The sequence below is a fragment of the Cervus canadensis genome, chromosome 7, assembly GCF_019320065.1.
Source record: "Cervus canadensis isolate Bull #8, Minnesota chromosome 7, ASM1932006v1, whole genome shotgun sequence".
In the NCBI taxonomy this organism is placed as follows: domain Eukaryota; kingdom Metazoa; phylum Chordata; class Mammalia; order Artiodactyla; family Cervidae; genus Cervus; species Cervus canadensis.
In genome coordinates, this window is record NC_057392.1 from 19,018,902 (window position 1) to 19,039,279 (window position 20,378).

The 20,378-nt window shown below is 42.7% G+C and overlaps 1 protein-coding gene across 1 annotated transcript in view; it reads left to right on the forward strand.

Annotated features, from left to right (window-relative positions):
* Positions 1-12,305, forward strand: part of BACE2 (beta-secretase 2) — a 113,410-nt gene extending 101,105 nt beyond the window's left edge. The window contains exon 9 of the mRNA XM_043474458.1: positions 5,660-12,305. Within this exon, the coding sequence (XP_043330393.1) occupies positions 5,660-5,913 (254 nt within the window). The 3' untranslated portion in view covers positions 5,914-12,305. The remainder of the gene's footprint in view (positions 1-5,659) is intronic.
* The last annotated feature ends 8,073 nt before the right edge of the window (positions 12,306-20,378 follow it).

Below are 20,378 nucleotides of genomic sequence, written 5' to 3' on the forward strand. Positions count from 1 at the left end.
ATTTAGTACATTTAGTACATTTGATAGTGCAGATCTGAGGTAATGATTTCTTTCTTTTTTTCAGTTTTATTGAGGTATAATTGGCAAATAAAACCTATGTATATTTGAGGTGTACAACTTGATGTTTTGATATACGTGTACGTTGTAAAATGATTTATTGTTGTTTAGTCGCTCAGTCATGTCCAGCTCTTTGTGACCCCATGGACTATAGCCCTCAGTCCAGGCTCCTCAGTCCATGGGGATTCTCCAGGAAAGAATACTAGAGTGGGTTGCCGTTTCCTTCTCCAGGGGATCTTTCCAACCCAGGGATCGAACCCACATCTCCTGCATTGGCAGGCAGGTTTTTTGTGGTTGTCGTTGTTGTTGTTGTTGTTTTACCACTGAGCTACCGAGGAAGCCCACTGTAAAATGGTTACTCAAAGTAATTAACATATTCATCATCTCACATAATCATTTCTTTTTTCCTTTTTTTTTTTTTTGGTGGTAGTGAGAACACTTAAGATACACCCTCTTAGCAAATTTCAAGTCTACAATACTGTTAACTACAGTCACCATGCTGTACCTTAAATCCCAGACTTACTCATCTTGCATAACTAAAACTTTGCCTCCCTTAACCAATATCTCCCCTTACCTGTAGCCTCCAGCCCCTAGCAACCACTATTGTACTCTCCGAATCTATGAGTTTGACTTTTTTCAGATTTCATATGTAAGTGGATCGTGCAGTGTTTGTCCTTCTGTGTCTGGCTTATTCCATTTAGCAGTATTCTCCAGGTTCATCCATGTTGCCCAGAAGGCAAGATATCCTTCTAAGACTGAATAGTATTTCAATATGAATACATGTGTGTATGTGTGTGTATGTCTGCTTATGATAAATTCTTTCAGCTTGTATATGTCTGAAAACATTGCTTTATCTTCACTTTTGACAAATATTTTTTGGGGGGATAGAATTCTAGGCTGGCTGCGTTTCTCCCCTTGATACTCTAAAGATATCACTCTACTCTCTTAGAGCTTGTATAGTTTCTGACATGAAATCATCTATAATCCTTTTCTTTGTTCCTTTGTACATAATATTTCTTTTTCTCTCTCCTTTAAAGATTTTCTCTTTAACACTGGTTATCAGCAATTCACTAGTGTATTCATGTTTCTTGTACTTGGGGTTCTCTGAGTCTCTTGGATCAGTGGGTTTATAGTTTTTATCCCATTGGGAAAATTTTGGCTACTGTTGCTTCAACTATTCTTTCTGCCTCCCATCCTCTCCTGTTATTTGGGTGGCCCCACAGTTTACTGATTTTCTATTTTTTTTTCAGTATTTTACTTTGTTTCATTTTAATCATTCATATTGCTATGTTTTCAAGTTCACTTATCTTTTTTTTTCCAATGTGTAATCTGCTGTTAACACCATTCAGTATATTTTTCATCTCACTTAATGTAGTTTTTAATCCCTAGAAGTTTGATTTATGTCTTTTTTTTATAATTTGTATTTTAGGACTTCCCAGGTGGCACAGTGGTAAAGAATCTGCCTGCCAATGTGGGAGACACAGGAGAAGTGGGTTCGATCCCTGGGTTGGGAAGATTCCCTGGAGAAGGAAATGGCAACCCACTCCAGTATTTTTGCCTGGAGAATCCCATGGACAGAGGAGCCTGCGGTTACAGTCCATGGGGTCATAAAGAGTCGGACACAACTGAGCACATGTCTCTCTTTAATGTGACTAATATTTTGTCTATCATTTCCTAAGTAGAATAGAGTAATAATAACTGGCTTAATATAATTCCTAATAATCCTATCACCTGTGTCATTTCTCCCTAAATTTTAATTTATTAATTTTTCCCTGTTATGAATTTTTCTATTTCTTTGCATTTTGGTAATTTTGTATCAGATAACAAACATTGTGAATTTTACCCTGTTGGTTGCTGAATACTTTTGTGTTCTTTAAAATACTCTTGAGATGTGTCTGGGTCACAGTTAAGTTCCTTATAAAGAGTTTGATCCTTTTTTGTCTTGATTTTAAGCTTTATCAGAGGCATCAGAGTAGTGCTAGTCTAGGGATAATCTTTCCTACTACAAAGCAAAGACCTTTAGTACTCTAAGTACCCTGTGAATTGAGTGAGTTTTTCTGGGTTTTTGTCTTTCACCGTGGGAAACAAACAGGAAATTATTGGCCACAGTCATTATTCTTATGTGAGCATAAGAATTATTATTGTTGTGTGAGCTCACATGATTCTTATGTGAGCCCCAAGCATAGTTTATTTTCATCCTTCCAAGTGGTTCTTTCACTGGCCCTCATTCATTTTACGGTCAGCACTGGGCTGACGGCTCAGGGGAAGTCCTCTGGGGGTGTGTGGGGTTTCACTTTGTAGCTCTCTCTCCTCTGCATCACGCTACCTGCAAACCCCAAGAGCCCTTGCTTCTCTGGGTTTCTGCCTCTGTCTCCCCAACTTGGGTGACACCCTTGTCTGTGCCACTGCCCAGAAATTCTCTCAATGTAGGAAGATGGGCACCTGGGAGGCTGGCCCCATCTGTTTCCATCCCTCAGGATTTACTGTGTCTCTTCACCCAAGTTTTAATATCTTCAGAGTCTTTTTCTTTTTTTTTTTGGTCTATTTTAGTTGTTTCAGGTGGAAGGGTAAAGGGTAAATTTTGTCCCTTTTCCATCTTGTCTGGAAACAGAAGTGATTTCAAGTGACTTTTCATTTCTTGGTGCTTTGTTCTATTAAGATATTATCTTTCCACTAAGCATGTTTCATTCTCATAATTGCTTGTTAAAGCTTCTCTATTTATAAAGTAAATGAATCTTTGAAAAGACAAATGGCCTACTGTGGAAGGACATTTGCAACAAAAGAAAGTTTTTACTATATACATGACTCTTACAAATCCATGAGAAAAAGATAGGAATTATAATAGAAATGGCCAATGAGTGTGTTTTTCAAATGGGCCCCCAACTGGTAATCAAAGAACTACAGACATGATTTTGGATTGAGAGCCATCATTTTTCCTTATAGGCGCTGATGCTGGTAAGAGTGTGAGAAGTGGTACCCAGCCTGTGTTGATGGGCATGTAGTGTCTCAGCCTTTCTTGCGTGTGTGTTGTCAGCATATATCCAAATGCCAAGCATGTATGATACGCCCAGCATATATCAAGTGGGCGTACCTCGACCCATAGTTTTACTTTATTAACTCATTCTGAAACAAAGTATGAATAAGGGCAAAGACTTAGGTACATGATGTTTTTACATGTCAGTGTTCACAGTGGTGGAAATATTAAAAACCACTTAAATGGTCTCAGAGATGGGTAAGCAGATTTGATACATCTATAATATGGTTTTTGTGTAATCATAAAGACAGCATGGTTGAAAATTAAATGCTATGAAAAGACAGATCACATATAAAGTGAAAATACAGTGTATAGAACAGCATGGTTCCATCTTTGTTTAAAAAATTGATGCCTATGATTATATTAAAAAATGTTAGTATTGGCTATTTCTGAGTGGTAAATTTTGAGTGTGTTTTTATTTCCTTATTTACTTACAGCTTCAAATTTTTTACCATACTATCTATTGCCTTTGTAATAAAGGTTATTTTCATTATGGAACAATGTGTATGCTCAGTCATATACAACTCTTTGTGACCCCAAGGACTGTAGCCCACCAGGCTCCTCTGTCCATGGGATTCTCCAGGCAAGAATACTGGAGTGGGTTGCCATTTCCTTCTCCAGGGGATCTTCCTGAACCAGAGATCTAACTGGTGTCTCCTGCATCTTCTGCCTGGTAAGTGCATTCTCTACCCACTGAGCCATCCAGGAAGCCCTTGTCATGTAATGTTTGTTAAATGCTCTAGGGGCTTCCCTATGGCTCGGATGGTAAAGAATCTGCCATCTGCCTGCCATTCAGGAGACCCAGGTTCAGTCCCTGGGTGAGGAAGATCGCTGGAGGAGAACATGGTAACTCACTCCAGTCTTCTTACCTGGAGAATCCCATAGACAGAGGAGTCTGGCGGGCTATGGTCTACAGGGTCGCAAAAAGTCTGACACAACTGAGTGACTAACACTTCACTTTTCTTTCTGTCGTTAGCTGAGGATGGCTGTGGGCACTTGAGCGTCTAGACTAGCAGAAGGCCAGCATCCCTCTGTTCATAGGTGTTTGCATGTTCTGTTTCTTGCTTTTCTCTTCCTGCACTTTTAGAAAACGTCAGGCATGCTACATGCTAAGTTACTTCAGTCATGTCCAACTCTCTGTGACCCCATGGACTGTAGCCCTCCAGGCTCCTCTGTCCGTGGGATTCTCCAGGCAAGAGTACAGAGTGGGTTGTCATACTCTCCTCCAGGGCATCTTCCTGATGCAGGGATGGAACCCACATCTCTTATGTCTCCTGCATTGGCAGGCAGACTCTTCACCACTAGCGCCACCTGGGAGGAGAAGAAGTCATGGATCCGTATTAACAGAATCCACATCGATAGTAAGAAAAAGCAACCTTTTTGCAAATTATTCATGTTGTCCTTTCCCTCACTTTAGACCATACCCTTAAAGGTATTATTTTGACTTTTTCTTCCCTCGGTAAAAAAGGATCTTACTTGGCAGGCCTTAGGATCTTGAGGCTTTACCTATAGGAAAATTAAATGCTTAGCAGTCAGTTTAAATGGGTCATGAGGCCTTTTTCTTTTTCCAAGTAAAACTTGAGATGCCAAGAAAATTCTATACTTCTGAAAGGAGCAGATCAGCCTAGTACAGACAAATGAAATATTAGGGATCCCCAAATCTGCTTTGGGAAGTCCTTCTCCAGGGAGAATGCTTTTCAGGCATCAGTTTGCAAAAGTAATGGGTAGAATTGTAGCTGTGTTTTGGGTTGTTTTTCTTTTTCCTTGTTACCAGTTACATCCTAAATCCACTGGTATACTCACTTAACACTCTTTATTTTTTCACCTCAAGGCATATGGGATCTTAGTTCCCTGATTAGGGATTGAACCCACTCCCCCTGCAATGGAAGAGCTAAGTCTTAACCACTGAACCACCAGGGAAGTCCCTCATTTACCTCTGTTGATTCTGGGCACTGTGTACACTGGAGATGTGACCTAGGACAAGTGTGGGGCAAGTGTGGGGTGGGGAAGAGTCTCCTAGGCCAGGCTGACCCCGCTCTTGGAACCCACTAGGAGTGTGGGTCGGGCTGATGTAGGCATGTTACCTACTATGGAATCTACCACGGAGCGTGAACTCAGGGTGACTCCACAGGGTAAATCCCCATGATTCTGGCAGGTGCAGCTGAGTTTTCTGTCCTAGATGCTTCTCACTCTTCCTTGCTCACCTCCGCTGAGGGCGCACAGCCACGCAGCTCACCAGCGGTTCACGCTCACCTGCCTGGTGCTCCATTCTTGCCGAGAAGGACCTGATGCTTCTGTATCCTTCTGCACATTGCTCTCTGCCATGTGGGTTCGGCACCTGCAGGCCTTGAGACACACTGTCACTCCACCAAGAAGGGGACTGGACCCTCTGAAGGCACACGGCCGCCGAGACCCCCTGGTGTGTGCTCAGACCCTGGGGCCTTCGGAATGTGAGAGCCAGTGCGACTTGACTGTGGCCGATAAAGCAAAAGGTTATGTCCTGGGTCATGTGATGGGGATGACTGCTCATCTCACAGCTGTGGCTTGTCCCCCCTTCTGTCTCCTCAGAAATCGCAGGTGCTCCGGTGTCTGAGATTTCCGGGCCTTTCTCAACAGAGGACATAGCCAGCAACTGCGTCCCTGCCCTGCCGTTGAACGAGCCCATCTTGTGGATCGTCTCCTATACTCTCATGAGTGTGTGTGGAGTCATCCTTCTTGTTTTAATCACCCTGCTGCTACTTCCGGTCCGGTGTAGGCATCACCCCCGAGATCCCGAGGTGGTCAACGATGAGTCCTCGCTCGTCCGGCATCGCTGGAAATGAAGAGAAAAGCCTAGTGACCGTGAACTCGACAATTAAGACGATTCAGTGCAGCAGGCAGGGGTTATAAGGCAAGGCTTCTTCCTGTGCGCGTTAGTCTTAAATTTCTGTTTGCTCCCAGATGCCTTCCAGATTCACTGTATTTTGATTCTTGACTTTACAGCTTCCTTTTTCCCCCTTACTTCCAAGGAAAATGATAATAAAAAAGCACCTCATTCTTAATCAAAACAGAGTGAATTGGGCTTCAGGCTTTATGTAGCTGGTTATGCCAAACTATGTGGGTGAGCCACCCCCCCCCCAAAAAAAAAGAAACCAACCACAAGCCTTGGCTTGTTCTCTTTTCCCTTCTATCTCTGGAGAAATAAGTGCATATACTTTATAACTCTTCTTAGCTAATGGGAAGCTTTTTGTATTGATCACATTTAAGGGTATTTTGTGACCAGGATCCGCCTGAGTCAAAGTGATAACAAGGTTTGCAATATGACAGCAGGAGAAGTAGTCTGGGGCCTGATGATAAAAAAGCAGCCTGCCCCCTTCGGAGTTGGAAGGAGAGCATCAGGCCCCTTTTCTGGGTCTCTCTATGCTCTGCGTGCGTGTTCAGTCGCTTCAGTTGTTTCCAACTCTTGGTGATACTATGGACTGTCGCCTGTCAGCCTCCTCTGTCCACGGGGTTCCCCAGGCAAGAATACTGGAGCGGGTTGCCACGCCTTCCTCCAGGAGATCTTCCTGACCCAGGGATCGAATTCATGGCTCTTGCATCTCCTGCATTGGCAGGGGGGTTCTTTATCACTAGCACCATCTGGGAAGTCCTGGGTCTCCCTGTGATCTGAAGGAGAGCTGGACTCTACTAGGAAGAGATGATCACTCAAGTCTTCACCAGCCTCTTCTGAAGATGGAAGGCCTTCAAGTGCAAAGGAAGTGTACTCTTTGTACTCAATACTTGCATAGTACTATGGGTGTGAAAGTAAAAACTACCTCTGTCAACACTTTATCCAGGGTCCTGTGCCTGCTGGGGGTACAGGCAGCCTGCTTCCAGCCATTGCCCCCGCCTAAAGAATCCTCTTTCCAGCAGGAGAGATGTAATAGGTGCTGAACCACAGATCAACCTGGAGGTGTTCTGTCATGGAGCTGGTTATCATCACATACGCTTACTCTTACCCAAAATGAATAAACACTGTATGAAGGAGAAAAACAGATTCTCTTTCACTGGCTTAATTGTTTCTTTTTCCAAGTCTCCCCTGAAGGTAGGTTGCTGATTACTCTTTCGGGAAATAGAGACATGGCTCGGTGCCCATATCCCCGACCAGCTCTCCAAGGATGTGAGGGAATTTCTGCTTTTTCCTGTGCTTTGGAACCATGAGCTTCTGTGTGCAGAACCGCCAAGGCTCAAGCACACCCAGCTGAAATAGCTGCTGACCTCCATGCTTCTGCCCTTTGGCGTGTTCAGTCTTTGGTGATGAGTCAGGGGTGCGGTGGTTTCCTTATTTGGAGAACTCCACACTTGCTATCATTTATTTGAGGACTTTGGCAAAGAAAAGCAGAAGCCTTTAACTTGAGGTCATCACAAGAAGGGTTTAAAGGCAATATCCTTTCTCTTGCTGTGTGCCAAGTTCAAGGTTCCCTTTGCATCACTGTTGGGGTGGGTCAGATATACAGTACAAACCCAGAAGGGCTCCCTGAAGCATCTCGTCTGGCTGGGATGTTGTTCATGTTCCTGTGGATGTTTCACTCACCTGCCCGGTTCACTGTCTCCCCAAGTCACCTCCATATTCAGAAACAGATAAGCCTGCCCAAGATGACTGTGCCAGAGAGATGCAGGGCCATTGATATGCATCTTAGTGTCCTCACAGACACTAAGTGTCCCCCAGGGGCCCCAAGAATCTTGTGGCGAAGGGCTGAGTTGCATCTTAGAACATGGATCTTCTGTGTTAAGATCCATGCAGGTATGGCTGTGGTGAGAATGGAACCCTCTTGAAATGGGATGAGAACAGGACACGGTCATCAGAAGGTCATTGTCCCTTCCAGCCTCAGCTAGTGGAGAGGTAATAATTTCAAAATACATTTCAGAGATAGAAATCTCTGGGGAGTCCAGTTCTCTTTTTGCCCTCTTGGCTTTTTCATGGGTTCCTGTTCGGTGGTCCACTTTCCCTGGATGTGCAGGTGATATCCCTTGACAGTGCCTTCCCCTTGCTCTGAAAAATCCAAACTCCTGAAATAAAAGGAGGGGATTGTATATATGACCCGGTTAATTCTGCTGCTTATTGCTTTACTCAGGCATCTTCTGTTTCATTTTCCCGTGTTTGGTTTCTGAGCTGGGGGCTGTCTCTCCTGCCATCAACTAGCAGGCATGGTTCCCAGAATACTTGATAATAGCAAGTTAGATTTCAAGCTTGGGTCTTTGAATGAAGTTTGCTATAATGCTCTGTATTTCCTATCAAATTTCTCTACCTTTTCATCTGAGATGTCAGTGGATGTGACATTTTAATGGAAATACTGAAATTACAAAAGCATAACTTAGCAACAAGGATGAACTAGACAATTGAAATTGGGACGTTTTCCTGGCATGCCTTGCTGCTGAAAATTGGACTTTGAGTCAAAACCCTGTTAGTGACACGCACCTCCTCCGGTTATGTAAATTGATCCTTCACTTGGCAAATCTTCAAACAGGCTTGCTTTGAACAGGAAAGAAGATAGCAGCCCTTTGGGGGTGTCATTTTTACCAGGCAGCACACTGTGGAAGGGGCTGGAAGATGGTCCTGTCCTGAAAGATGCAAATTAGCATCAGGTTTTTGTCAAAACCTTGTCAACTCTCTGATGGAAAAAGGATGTTTTTACGTGAACAATGTATTTTTTTAAATAGGCTGATGCTTTATATTCTTGATGAGTTATTCAGAAGCCTGAAATGAAACCCTGTCTTCAGAACCTGAAACTGTTTATCAAAAATAGCGATGAGATGGGGATTGATTATATTTTTTTCCTCTGGAATTTAGAAGAACTGCAACTGATTGGTGTGTGATCACCATGGTGAACTATTTTGCTTTTCTTATGAACCAAAACACAGGGACCTGGTGTTAAAGAAATAGATTCCTGGTGTGTGACAACCGGGACGGTCTTCCTGAACGCAGCCCACTCCCAGACTTCTGCAGGATTTTTCTTACCTGCTTCTGTGAAATGCAGACTTTTTGGTCCGAGACAAATTTGGGGTCGGTTACAGTTCAAAACTGTGAAAGTAACTCCCAGCAATGAGGTATTAACAACTTCACAGAGCTTTGGGTCATAGATTCTGCAAAGCAGTTTTGCTTTGGGGATTCCATTATCTCCTTCAAAAGGAGCAGAAGGACTATTTCTTCATTTAATAGAGTCTCCTCTCAAATGGAAATTTGTTAAATTCCTCTCACCAGATCCCCACTGGGGGAGTTGCCAGGCGTGGTTCAGTGCCAAGTTCTAGCCTGGTGTCACCTGTTGTCATTAGAAATAAATCACTGCCTGACAGCCTGTTCCATAAACAACAATAATTGAGTTTCACAGACTTTATCCTTATTAGCAGAAAGCAAATAATTGAGTGGAATCCCAGTGCATTTTTCTCTTGCATAAACTTATTAGAATTGATAACAGAACTGTTCAGAGGGAATACTTGCCACTGAGAGTGTTTTCTCTTTTAGGCAAAACAACTAAACACCAACCATAAAATGTAAAATGATGAGTTTTGCCAAGAAAGACACTAGATTTCTGGGGCCAAGAAAACTCCACCTGACAGAAGTTGTTGTTACAGTTTCAGTGGGTTTTAAGAACTTCAGACTTAAACTTGTGGCAGTTTACCAATTAAATAGCAAGATGGAAAAATACATTTTGAAAGTGAGGAGGGGAAAATACAAATATAATCAAAAGTATGCTAACAAAATAAGTGGAATTATCTCTTTTGGAAAATGGCTTCAATTCCAGGAATCAGCAGATTTCTTTTACTCTTAATATTGCTGAGACCATGGGAGATGTGATTTATTTCACACAGCTGCAAACCCCAAATTTCAAGAACATTCAAGCTGGAAGTGCATGTCAGATGTCAGCACAGAAACACAGAAAGCAAGGCCCCTTACACTTGGCATTACCTGATCCAGGTGAAGATTGGCTCATCCAAGGAACAGGGAGTAGGTGATGGTTGGGACTGGGAGAATTCTAGAACCTGGGAAGGGCAATGGGAATAAGAGGTCATATCCCTCAGTCAGCAGATGATGGCCAAGGTCTGGACGAACTGAAGACATCCCAGGATGTCATAGGAAACTCAGTTCCCCAAGTTTGGGGTACAGCCTACCTTCTTAGGAATTTTCCAAAGGAACCTCTCAGGATGTACAAATTTATCAAAGAGAAACTTGCTTTGGAGCCATCGCCGCTGTTCTAACACAACTGGAGATATCTGAACTCCCAAGCAGGACATGATCCTTAGGCTGCAGGTTCAAGTCATGCCCTGGGAAGTTCATGGGACAGGGCCAAGAGTCTGAAGCCAAAGGGAGCTGGTGAAGTTTAGGATCTGAGCATCTGGCCATGTCAACCCAGCCCTGCCAGCCAGTTAGTTCACTGACTCAAAATCCTGCAGCTTCGTGAGCACACTCCTTCTCCAGGGATACCTGCTGTCAGCAGCATGACCAGGAAGAAGGACTTGGGGGCAGCAGAAGCCTCCCTCAGGGCACCTGGACAGCAGCATCCTCACAGGTCCACACCGGCTCTGAACGCACACACATCCTTGGCAGAATTCAGGCAGTTCTGGACTCCTCAGGAGATGCTAGCACACAAACCCAGCTTTCAGCCTTGGTAAGAACACCTTCCCAGGGGCGAGCAGAGATGGCCTGATGCCCCAAGTCAGCAACACTGTGGGATGTGGTCATGAAAGCAAAGCCAGGCCTCAGTGATGCAGTGTGTCTTCAAAACCTCTAGTTACTGGGATTAAGTACGAGTGGGTTGCCATTTCCTTCTGCAGGGGATCTTCCTGACCCAGGGATCGAACCTGTGTCTCCTGCATTGGCTGTGGATTCTTTACCACTGTGCCACCTGGGAAGCCCTAACACACAGGTGTACCCCACACATATCTATCTGAGTAGAATATTTTGCCAATGTAGATTTATAATTATAACTTATATAATTACAAATTATAGATTTATAAAATAGATTTTGAATACAAACTCAGCTGTCATACTGATGATGTCATTAAAAGGAAACTTGAAATGTTGAAAATCTTTGGAACCTAGCCTAATTTGACATTGATATTTTTCCATAGAACTTCCTTCTTTCCGCTTGGAATAATTTTACTTTTTTAATTCATGATGCATGCATGGATCAGAATTACATGAGAAACTAGTGTCTCCAAAAGGGCTTATTTTTTCCTCTTTTTTAAATGTTAGGTGCAGAGGTAGTTGAAAGTTTCCTGATATAACTAAGGTTTCAGCTTGCTTCATTTCATGTGTTAGAATAAAATTTCACCTACACCTCACATTCTGGTAGTCAACACTTCTGAGTGAAAGTTAAGAAAACTCTTCAAAAATTATCTTTGTGAGTTAAAGAAAAATAAGCAAAGCTAATTAAGAATCTATTCACTTGTAATGAGAATCACCAAAAATAAACTTTGGTAACCCCAGTTTCTTTTACGATTTGGTGTTCTTTCCTGCTAGTGGTGGCTTGGATTTTTTTTTTCCCCCTAACTGTGGATATAATTTTATACATCCTTATCAATGAGGCTGGAAATTTAGGGTTGGAATTAGCATAATGAGAGGAAAACAATGGATGAGATTTACCATGTGCTAATAAAAGATGTAGTTTTGTAATCTAGAATGATGTATTCCTACTATGTCTGTTAATTTGCACCATTAAATATACTTAAAGTTTAAAGTCCCTATGTTCAATCATGTAAAGCAGCCACTGATTTTTTCTCAAAAAGGGTGACTTTTCTGCAGCAGCAGTGTTTATGTTTTGGCTAAAGAGTTGAAAACCTTGTATTCTTTTTTTTTAAAAAAAAAAAAAAAGTCCTAAAAGTAATGCTTTAGAAAATGTATTTTATGTGTGTATTTCAGATTTTCATCCTTCAATACACAATGCATACGTGTCACTTGTATTTCTGGAAATGCTTCAGGTTATTTATATTTCCCTTTTGGAATTTTCCTCTATTTTTAATATATCATGTTGATTTAAATCTATGTCACCATAGGACCAGGAGCAGGACTGCAAAGGTGTTCATGTCATCTGAGAAGAGGTTATCTTAGCTACTGATCAGTCTCCAAATTGTTATACACTTCAAAAGTGGAATTTTCTATAATAATCTTATTTTTCTACCTGTCTGTTCCACCAATTTGAGATGTGCACCATTGAAAAGGAAATAAAAGAGTTGATTTGTTTGAATAACTACTACTTCCAACTTGTTGGGTTTGGAGTTTTTTAAATACTCAGTTCAAGTCACATTTCTGAATTTACTGTCGGCAACGTGTCATGGTCTGCCTGCCTGCCCTACTTTAATGTGGGTTCCGAGAAAATATTCAAGATAGAGTTGAATGGAGGGTCCATGTCCAACCCTTAAGGTGTAAAATATGCTGGAAAGTGGAGAAGAGTGAAATACTTTAGAATGTGAGAACCATCCTGGGGAGTGGTAGAGAGAAACCACCTGTAGAAAATACCCCCGATAAGCACATTTAAATGATCTCAAGGATTGAACAGGGCTGTCATATGGGAACTGAAAATGGCCAGACCAGGAATACTCCTGCCAGAGATGGGGGAGGTCTCCAAATGCCACAGGGGACAAGACAGCCCCAAGTCACGTGCCCAGGAAAACACAGCAAAGGGTTTGCCCTGGTAATGGGCCCACCTCCGAAAGCAGAGCTGCTTCTGCACGGCACTCGCCTGCCCAGGCGCAGCGCTCAGTCACACCTTCCGGAAGCCTAGGGATCCAGCTGAGAGGGGTGTGTGCCAACTCCGGCCGAGCACAGATACTTAATGGAGACGGACATCATCCCTGAGCCGTGGGCATCCCTTTCGAAAAGCAAACTTCTTTCAGTGACTGAACACTTTTTGGTTGACAATGGGCTTCCCTCATAGCTCAGCTAGTAAAGAATCCTCCTTTAGTTCTTTCTCAAGGACTATAGATGGGCTTCCCTGGTAGCTCAGCTGGTAAAGAATCTCCCTGCAATGCAGGAGATCCTGGTTCGATTCTTGGGTCAGGAAGGTGCGCTGGAGAAGGGTTAGGCTACCCACTCCAGTATTCTTGGCTTCCCTGGTGGCTCAGCTGGTAGAGAATCCGCCTGCAATGCGGGAGACCTGGGTTTGAGCCCTGAGTTAAGAGGGTCCCCTGGAGAAGGGAACGGCTACCCACTGCAGGATTCTGGCCTGGAGAATTCCATGGGGTCGCAAAGAGTCGGACACGACTGAGCAAATTTCACCATCACCCAGGCAAGGGGAAAAAGGGGTGGGGGGTAGGGTCAAATCATTAGGAGGGGAAGCAATAGTTACTGGGGAAACAGAATAGGAGGTTTAATATCTAATAATAAAAGAGATGATTAGAGTTCATATTTCACTTTTGTTTTCTATGCGGTTTTCCTAGGTTTATCTGTTTTGGCCCTTCTCAGCTGACGGTGGCACTGCCGATGCTATTTTGCATGCTTGCCACTAGGTGGCAATGTTGTGAAACTTTGTGGAACGACATTTGTGCTTTTTTTTTTTTTTTTTTTCCTTTCATCCTGGGTGACTTTCAGTTCAGTTCAGTCGCTCAGTCGTGTCCGACCCTTTGAGACCCCATGAATCGCAGCACGCCAGGCCTCCCTGTCCATCACCAACTCCCGGAGTTTACTCAAACTCATACTCATCGAGTCGGTGATGCCATCCAGCCATCTCATCCTCTGTCGTCCCCTTCTCCTCCTGCCCCCAATCCCTCCCAGCATCAGGGTCTTTTCCAATGAGTCAACTCTTCGCATGAGGGTGGCCAAAGTATTGGAGTTTCAGCTTCAGCATCAGTCCTTCCAATGAACACCCAGGACTGATCTCCTTTAGGATGGACTGGTTGGATCTCCTTGCAGTCCAAGGGACTCTCAAGAGTCTTCTCCAATACCATAGTTCAAAAGCATCAATTTTTCGGTGCTCAGCTTTCTTCACAGTCCAACTCTCACATCCATACAAGACCACTGGAAAAACCATAGCCTTGACCAGACGGACCTTTGTTGGCAAAGTAATGTCTCTGCTTCTTAATATGCTATCTAGGTTGTTCATAACTTTCCTTCCAAGGAGTAAGCGTCTTTTAATTTCATGGCTGCAGTCACCATCTGCAGTGATTTTGGAGCCCAAAAAATAAAGTCTGACACTGTTTCCACTGTCTCCTCATCTATTTCCCATGAGGTGATGGGACCAGATGCCATGATCTTAGTTTTCTGAATGTTAAGCTTTAAGCCAACCTTTTCACTCTCTTCTTTCACTTTCATCAAGAGGCTTTTTAGTTCGTCTTCACTTTCTGCCATAAGGGTGGTGTCATCTGCATATCTGAGGTTATTGATATTTCTCCCGGCAATCTTGATTCCAGCTTGTGCTTCATCCAGCCCAGCGTTTCGCATGATGTACTCTGTATATAAGTTAAATAAGCAGGGTGACAATATACAGCCTTGATGTACTCCTTTTCCTATTTGGAACCAGTCTGTTGTTTCATGTCCGGTTCTAACTGTTGCTTCCTGACCTGCATACAGGTTTCTCAAGAGGCAGGTGGCTTTCACAGACAACTTTTACCCAGTGTGTCTGTGATTAAATTGCATCCAGCAACTATCAAGAGTGTCCACACCTCCGTTTTTCTCCAACATAGAACCTGCCAAGTATACTGGCTAGATGTGTAATCAATCTTGGGGGCAGTGTCTAAATACCTACCTCCAGTCACGGCTGGTTTGCTTGGCTGAGTCACAGGAAAGTAAACTGAGTCAAGTGAAGTGAAGTGGCTCAGTCGTGTCCGACTCTCTGTGACCCCCATGGACTGTAGCCAACCAGGCTCCTCCACCCATGGGATTTTCCTGGCAAGAGTACTGGAGTGGGGTGCCATTTCCAAAAAGTCCCCCAGGTCCTCACTGTGGTGGCCAAGTCCAGACTGGAAAAATCAGCTTGTCTGATTACCAGAGCCATAATCTCAAACTTTAAACTACTGTCTTTGTAAGGTTAAAAATTGGAAATTAAAAGGAAAGCTATTTTTGTAACATAGAAAGTTACTCTTTTTTAATTTTTTTTTTTTAACCACACCATAAGGCCTGCAGGATCTAGTCCCCTGACTAGGAATTGAACGCTCGCCACTGCAATGTTAGTTGCCCAGTCGTGTCTGACTGTTTGAGACCCCATGAATTGTACACCTCCAGGCTCCTCTGTCTATGAGATTTTCCAGGTAAGAATACTGGAGTGGATTGCCATTCCCTTCTCAAGGGGATCTTCCCAACCCAAGGATCGAACCTGGGTCTCCCACATTGCAAGCAGATTCTTTACCATCTGAGCCACCAGGGAAGCGTCCCCCTGCTTTTTCTTTTAATATAGAAAGTTTCTCTTTAAAAAAGAAAAAAATTTTAACCACACCACTAAGCATGCAGGATCTTAGTTCCCCAACCAGGAATCAAACCTTTGCCCCTGCAATGGAGTGTGGAGTCTTAACCACTAGACCTCTGGGGAATTCCCATGAAAGCTATTTTTATTTTAAATTTAAAAAGGATATATGCTAAGATAAAGATGCTACCAAGGAAAATATTGGGGAAGATATTTGTCACAAATACAGGACAGAAAATAACATTTATAGAACACAAATTCTGGCATCTTAGGTGCATTATGACATTTCATCCTCAGAATGACCCCAACAGGTACACATTGTTACTACAAAATATTTTTTAAACCCTGCGTGGAAGGCAGGGAGCCCAGAGAGCATAGATTCAGAGGAATCAAAGGGGACAGAGAAAGGGAGATCTCAAACCTGAACATATCAAAGTGGTACATAAATAAAACTGAAAAGATCCTTCACATGTAAAAACTGCATACAAATAATCAAGATATTCTGATGCTTTGACTGTCCTGTTGACCCCGAGAGACTAGACTCCTGGGGTTGGCCGACTCCCAGAGTGAGCAAGCAGCTCAGCTGCAAGCAAACAGCTCACCTGGGTGTGTGTCTCTCAGATGCAGAGCAACCAGAGCCTGCACCCCTAAGGTCTCCTTTATCCGTCATGGACTTTCATCCTCTGGGCCACCACCCACTGCCACAATCAGCCCTGGGTTGGTTACCAGAGGATTAAGGACAATCAGTGCTCCAGAGCCAGCTGAACTTAAGTCTAGGCAACCCTAAACCTATTCACCCCGCCTTGCACATTCCTTCATGTACAAATAAACGCTCCTGCTCTCTCCCTTCGGCCTCCCTGCCCACCCTCCCTTGTCCCAGGGCTTCCTGCGTGGCCCGCATGAGAGGCCCTGCCTCCTGTCTCTAGGGATGTGAGCAAAACAAACTTCTTCCTTCATGACAGCCATTTCTGCTGCTGCGTGACTTACCTCATTAAAACAAACCCCAGCTAGCCTCAAATACCAAAGAAGAGGAACATGAGAACCTGGGAGAGAAACATGCAAAACCTATGACCAAAAGCTGACAAAAGTGGTCAAGAAACACTCCAATGTTCAGGTTTAATGATGTACGCAAAATGGTGAAGTACCTAGAAATCAAACGAACAAGTTCTTAAATGACAAACAGCTGCCTAAGAGGTGACAGTCTCCTCTTTGATGAGAAGTGTAAACTGCAAGGAAAAAAAAAATTTGGTAGAGCCCTAAAACATCCCAGTCATCACTGAATCAATACTTCTTTTAGAAACAAATTCTAAAGAAACAGCAATACGGACAGACCAGGAAAGAGTGTACAGTAAGCGAGAAAGCAATTTGTTGAATAGTATGCCAATACAGCATCCATTTTAAAGAGAAATATATTAATATGAATGTTAGAGGATAAAATATGAATCTAGTGCATACATGAAATCCACATGAACCTGTCACCCCAAGAAGTGGGGATCCGGATGAAAAGGGACAACGTATGGATTTTTAAACTTTTTTATTCAAGTAATACATTTACATCACTATTGAAAATGCAGGTAATCACAAAAAAAACAGTGGTCACCTGCCTCACCCCTGCCCACCCTTAAATCCTGCTGTGCAGAGGCAGCCCTCAGTCTTATTTGCCCTGGTATTTACTTCCTTGCTTTTTATCAATTAATGGTGTATCCATGCAGGGTTTCCTACATGATCAGAGCTGATCCTGTTGATTGGATCATGGCCAGCCTGAACATTTTCTAAATTCTGACATTTACTAGGGCCATCTCTGCCCCTGTCTGATTCTACATATCTGCTTCCACACCTGTGCCTGCTTGTTCTAGTTATGTCACTGTTGATGTGGTTTTAATACATATATATAATGTTCTGTGCTCAGTCGTGTCTGACTCTTTGTGACACCATGGTCTGTAGCCCGCCACACTCCTCTGTCCATGGAGATTCTCCAGGTAAGAATACTGGAGTGGGTTGCCAGGCCTCCTCAGGTAGATTCCGTCTGAGTCACCAGAGAAGCCCAATATAATTAATTAATATTAATATATGATTAATAGGCAATATAGGGCTTCCCTGATAGCTTGGTTGGTAAAGAATCTGCTTGTAATGCAGGAGACCCCAGTTAGATTCCTGGGTCAGGAAGATCCGCTGAAGAAGGGATGGGTTATCCATTCCAGTATTCTTGGGCTTTCCTTGTGGCTTAGCTGGTAAAGAATCTGCCTGCAATGTGGGAGACCTGGGTTCAGTCACATCCAACTTTTTGTGGCCCCATGGACTGTAGCACAGCAAACTCCTCTGTCCTCCATTATCTCCTGGAGTTTGCTCAAATTCATGTCCATTGAGTCAGCGATGCTAACCATCTCCTCCTCTGCTGTCCCCTTCTCCTTTTGCCTTCAATCTTTCCCAGCATCAGGGTCTTCATCAGCGTCATCCAATGAGTCAGCTCTTCATATCAGGTGGCCAAAATATAGGAGCTTCAGCTTCAGCATCAGTCCTTCCGATGAACATTAAGGGTTGATTTCCATTAGGATTGACTGGTTTGGTCTCCTTGCATGTAACATTATCAAGTATATATTCTCCTAGATATCCTCTAATGGGTAATATTTCTTAAATCATCCTTTTGAGATCTGTTTTTGGAATCATGCTACCTTTATGGATGAATTTATGGAGAATTTACATTGTGACAAAACTGAGCCTTCCAATTCAATGGAATGGTGTAATCTTTGTCATGGGTCACATCCCTGAGTAACACTTATTTCATGTAGATCCATGCATATTTCTTGATAACTTAATTTCCAAGGTTTGGGATTTTCTATTATCATTATGAGGATATTTTTTTTCTATAACGTTTTAAAATTGGTTACTGCCGATGCAGGAGACATAAGAGATGCAGTTCGATCCCTGGGTCAGGAAGATCCCCTGGAGGAGGAAACAGTAACCCACTCCAATATTCTTACCTGGAGAATCCCATGGACGGAGGAGTCTGGTGGTCTACAATCCATGGGGTTGCAAAGAGTCGGACAGGACTGAGCATCTGAGCACACAAAACATATATGATAATATATATCTGCAAATATATCTGAAAATGCCTTTTTTCTATGTCCAACAATTGATCACATCAGTGAACTATTATTTCTAGCAAATTTTCTTCCCTGCTTTAATTTTCTGGGGAGTTCCAAGAAGAAAATGTTATCATCTGCAAGTAATGGCAACCTTATCTCCTTTCAAATATCGATGCCTTTTATTTTACATTTTCTTCTTTCTAAATGCCTACTGTGACATATAGCACAATGTTTAAGCCAGTTTTTTAAACTTAATTTCTAATAAGTTATACATTCTCAAAGTTCAAAACTCAAAACAATATATTGTGAAAAATCTCCTTCCCATGCCTGACACCTCATCTGCTTAATTTCAACCCTGAAATTAAGGGGGCCCGCTGCCCCCGCCACCTCTGCCAAGGCGACCTGTTAAGAATTTGCCATGTAGCCTTCCAACTTATCTTCAGGCACAGATTGGCATGTATTCTTTTTGGGTTTTTTTTGGCATGTATTCTTATTTTTCATCTTTTTTCCCATAAAAAAGTAGCAAACTACAAACACTGCACTGCTTTCTTCCAAAAGGAAGAAAAAATTCGCATAGTTTACTTTGACGATGCACACCATACGTTTTTCCAGATGCCTCATTCTGTGTGTAACCAGTTCCATGTTGACAGCATCTGGGCTCTTTCCCATTTTGCTCCTAGAAAGTGAATAACCTTATACAAACATCACTGTGTGGGAGCGTCCACCTAGGATTCATTTCCAGGAAGGGAACTGCTGGATCAGAAGACACTACCTTTGTCATCCTTGCAAGCACTGTCCAACTGCCCTTTCCAGGGATTAGTTCGGTTGACACTCCCATGAGTAACTGATGACTAATGACCTTTTTCCCTGTTCTCTCATCAGGAAATTGAGTATTAAGCTTTCAAATTTTTTTCCAAGCTCAAAAGTTGAAAATGACTTCTCTGCATCTCTGCCTGCATGCTCAGTCATGTCCGACTCTTTGCGACCCCATTGACTACAACCCGCCAGGCTCCTCTGTCCATGAAATTTTCCAGACAAGAATATTGGAGTGGGCTGCCATTTCTTACTCTGGGGGATCTTCCCGACCCAGGGATGAAGCCTGCATCTCTTGCATCTCCTGCAACTCTTGCATTTCCTGCAAATGATTCAGTGAAGTTCTAATTTGCATATATTTATTATGAGCAACTTTAGATATCTTTTCTTATGTGTAAGAGCCAATTGGAGTTCTTTTTCTATGAATTCTTCAACTTTCTTGCCCATTTTTCTACTGGGTTGCTGGTCAGTTTCTGGGGAATCCTGTATTTGGTGTACATGTTACAGGGTTCACATTTGGAGGTCTCTTTGTGCTAGTTCTGTGACTTCAGCAAATTACTTAACCCTTCCAGCCTGAATTTTCCAGTTGTGTAATGGGGTTAGTAATAATTCTGCATCACAGGGTTGGTATACAGCTTAACTAAACTCTTTTTAAGTGCTCAGTTTAACATCTGTCACATTAGAAAAACCATATGTGATAATTGTTTTAAAGGGATGGAAATTAGCAGTTGCAGTTTTTATTTCCAGTTTTTCAAGTCTTCTGGCTTTCCTTGTGTCAGTTTTTTTTTTTTTTTTCTTTCTGTTTTTGCATTGGAGAAAAGTGCATACATACACACATATTCAAACTTACTAAACATTTTGTACTGTGTCTTCTGGATTTGAGTCTATTTGAAAAGCCTATCCAACTTCCAGTATGCTTTTTCCAGTAGTCATGTATGAATGTAAGAGTTGGACCATAAAGAAAGCTGAGCACGGAAGAATTGATGCTTTTGAACTGTGGTGTTAAAGAAGACTTTTGAGAGTCCCTTGGATTGC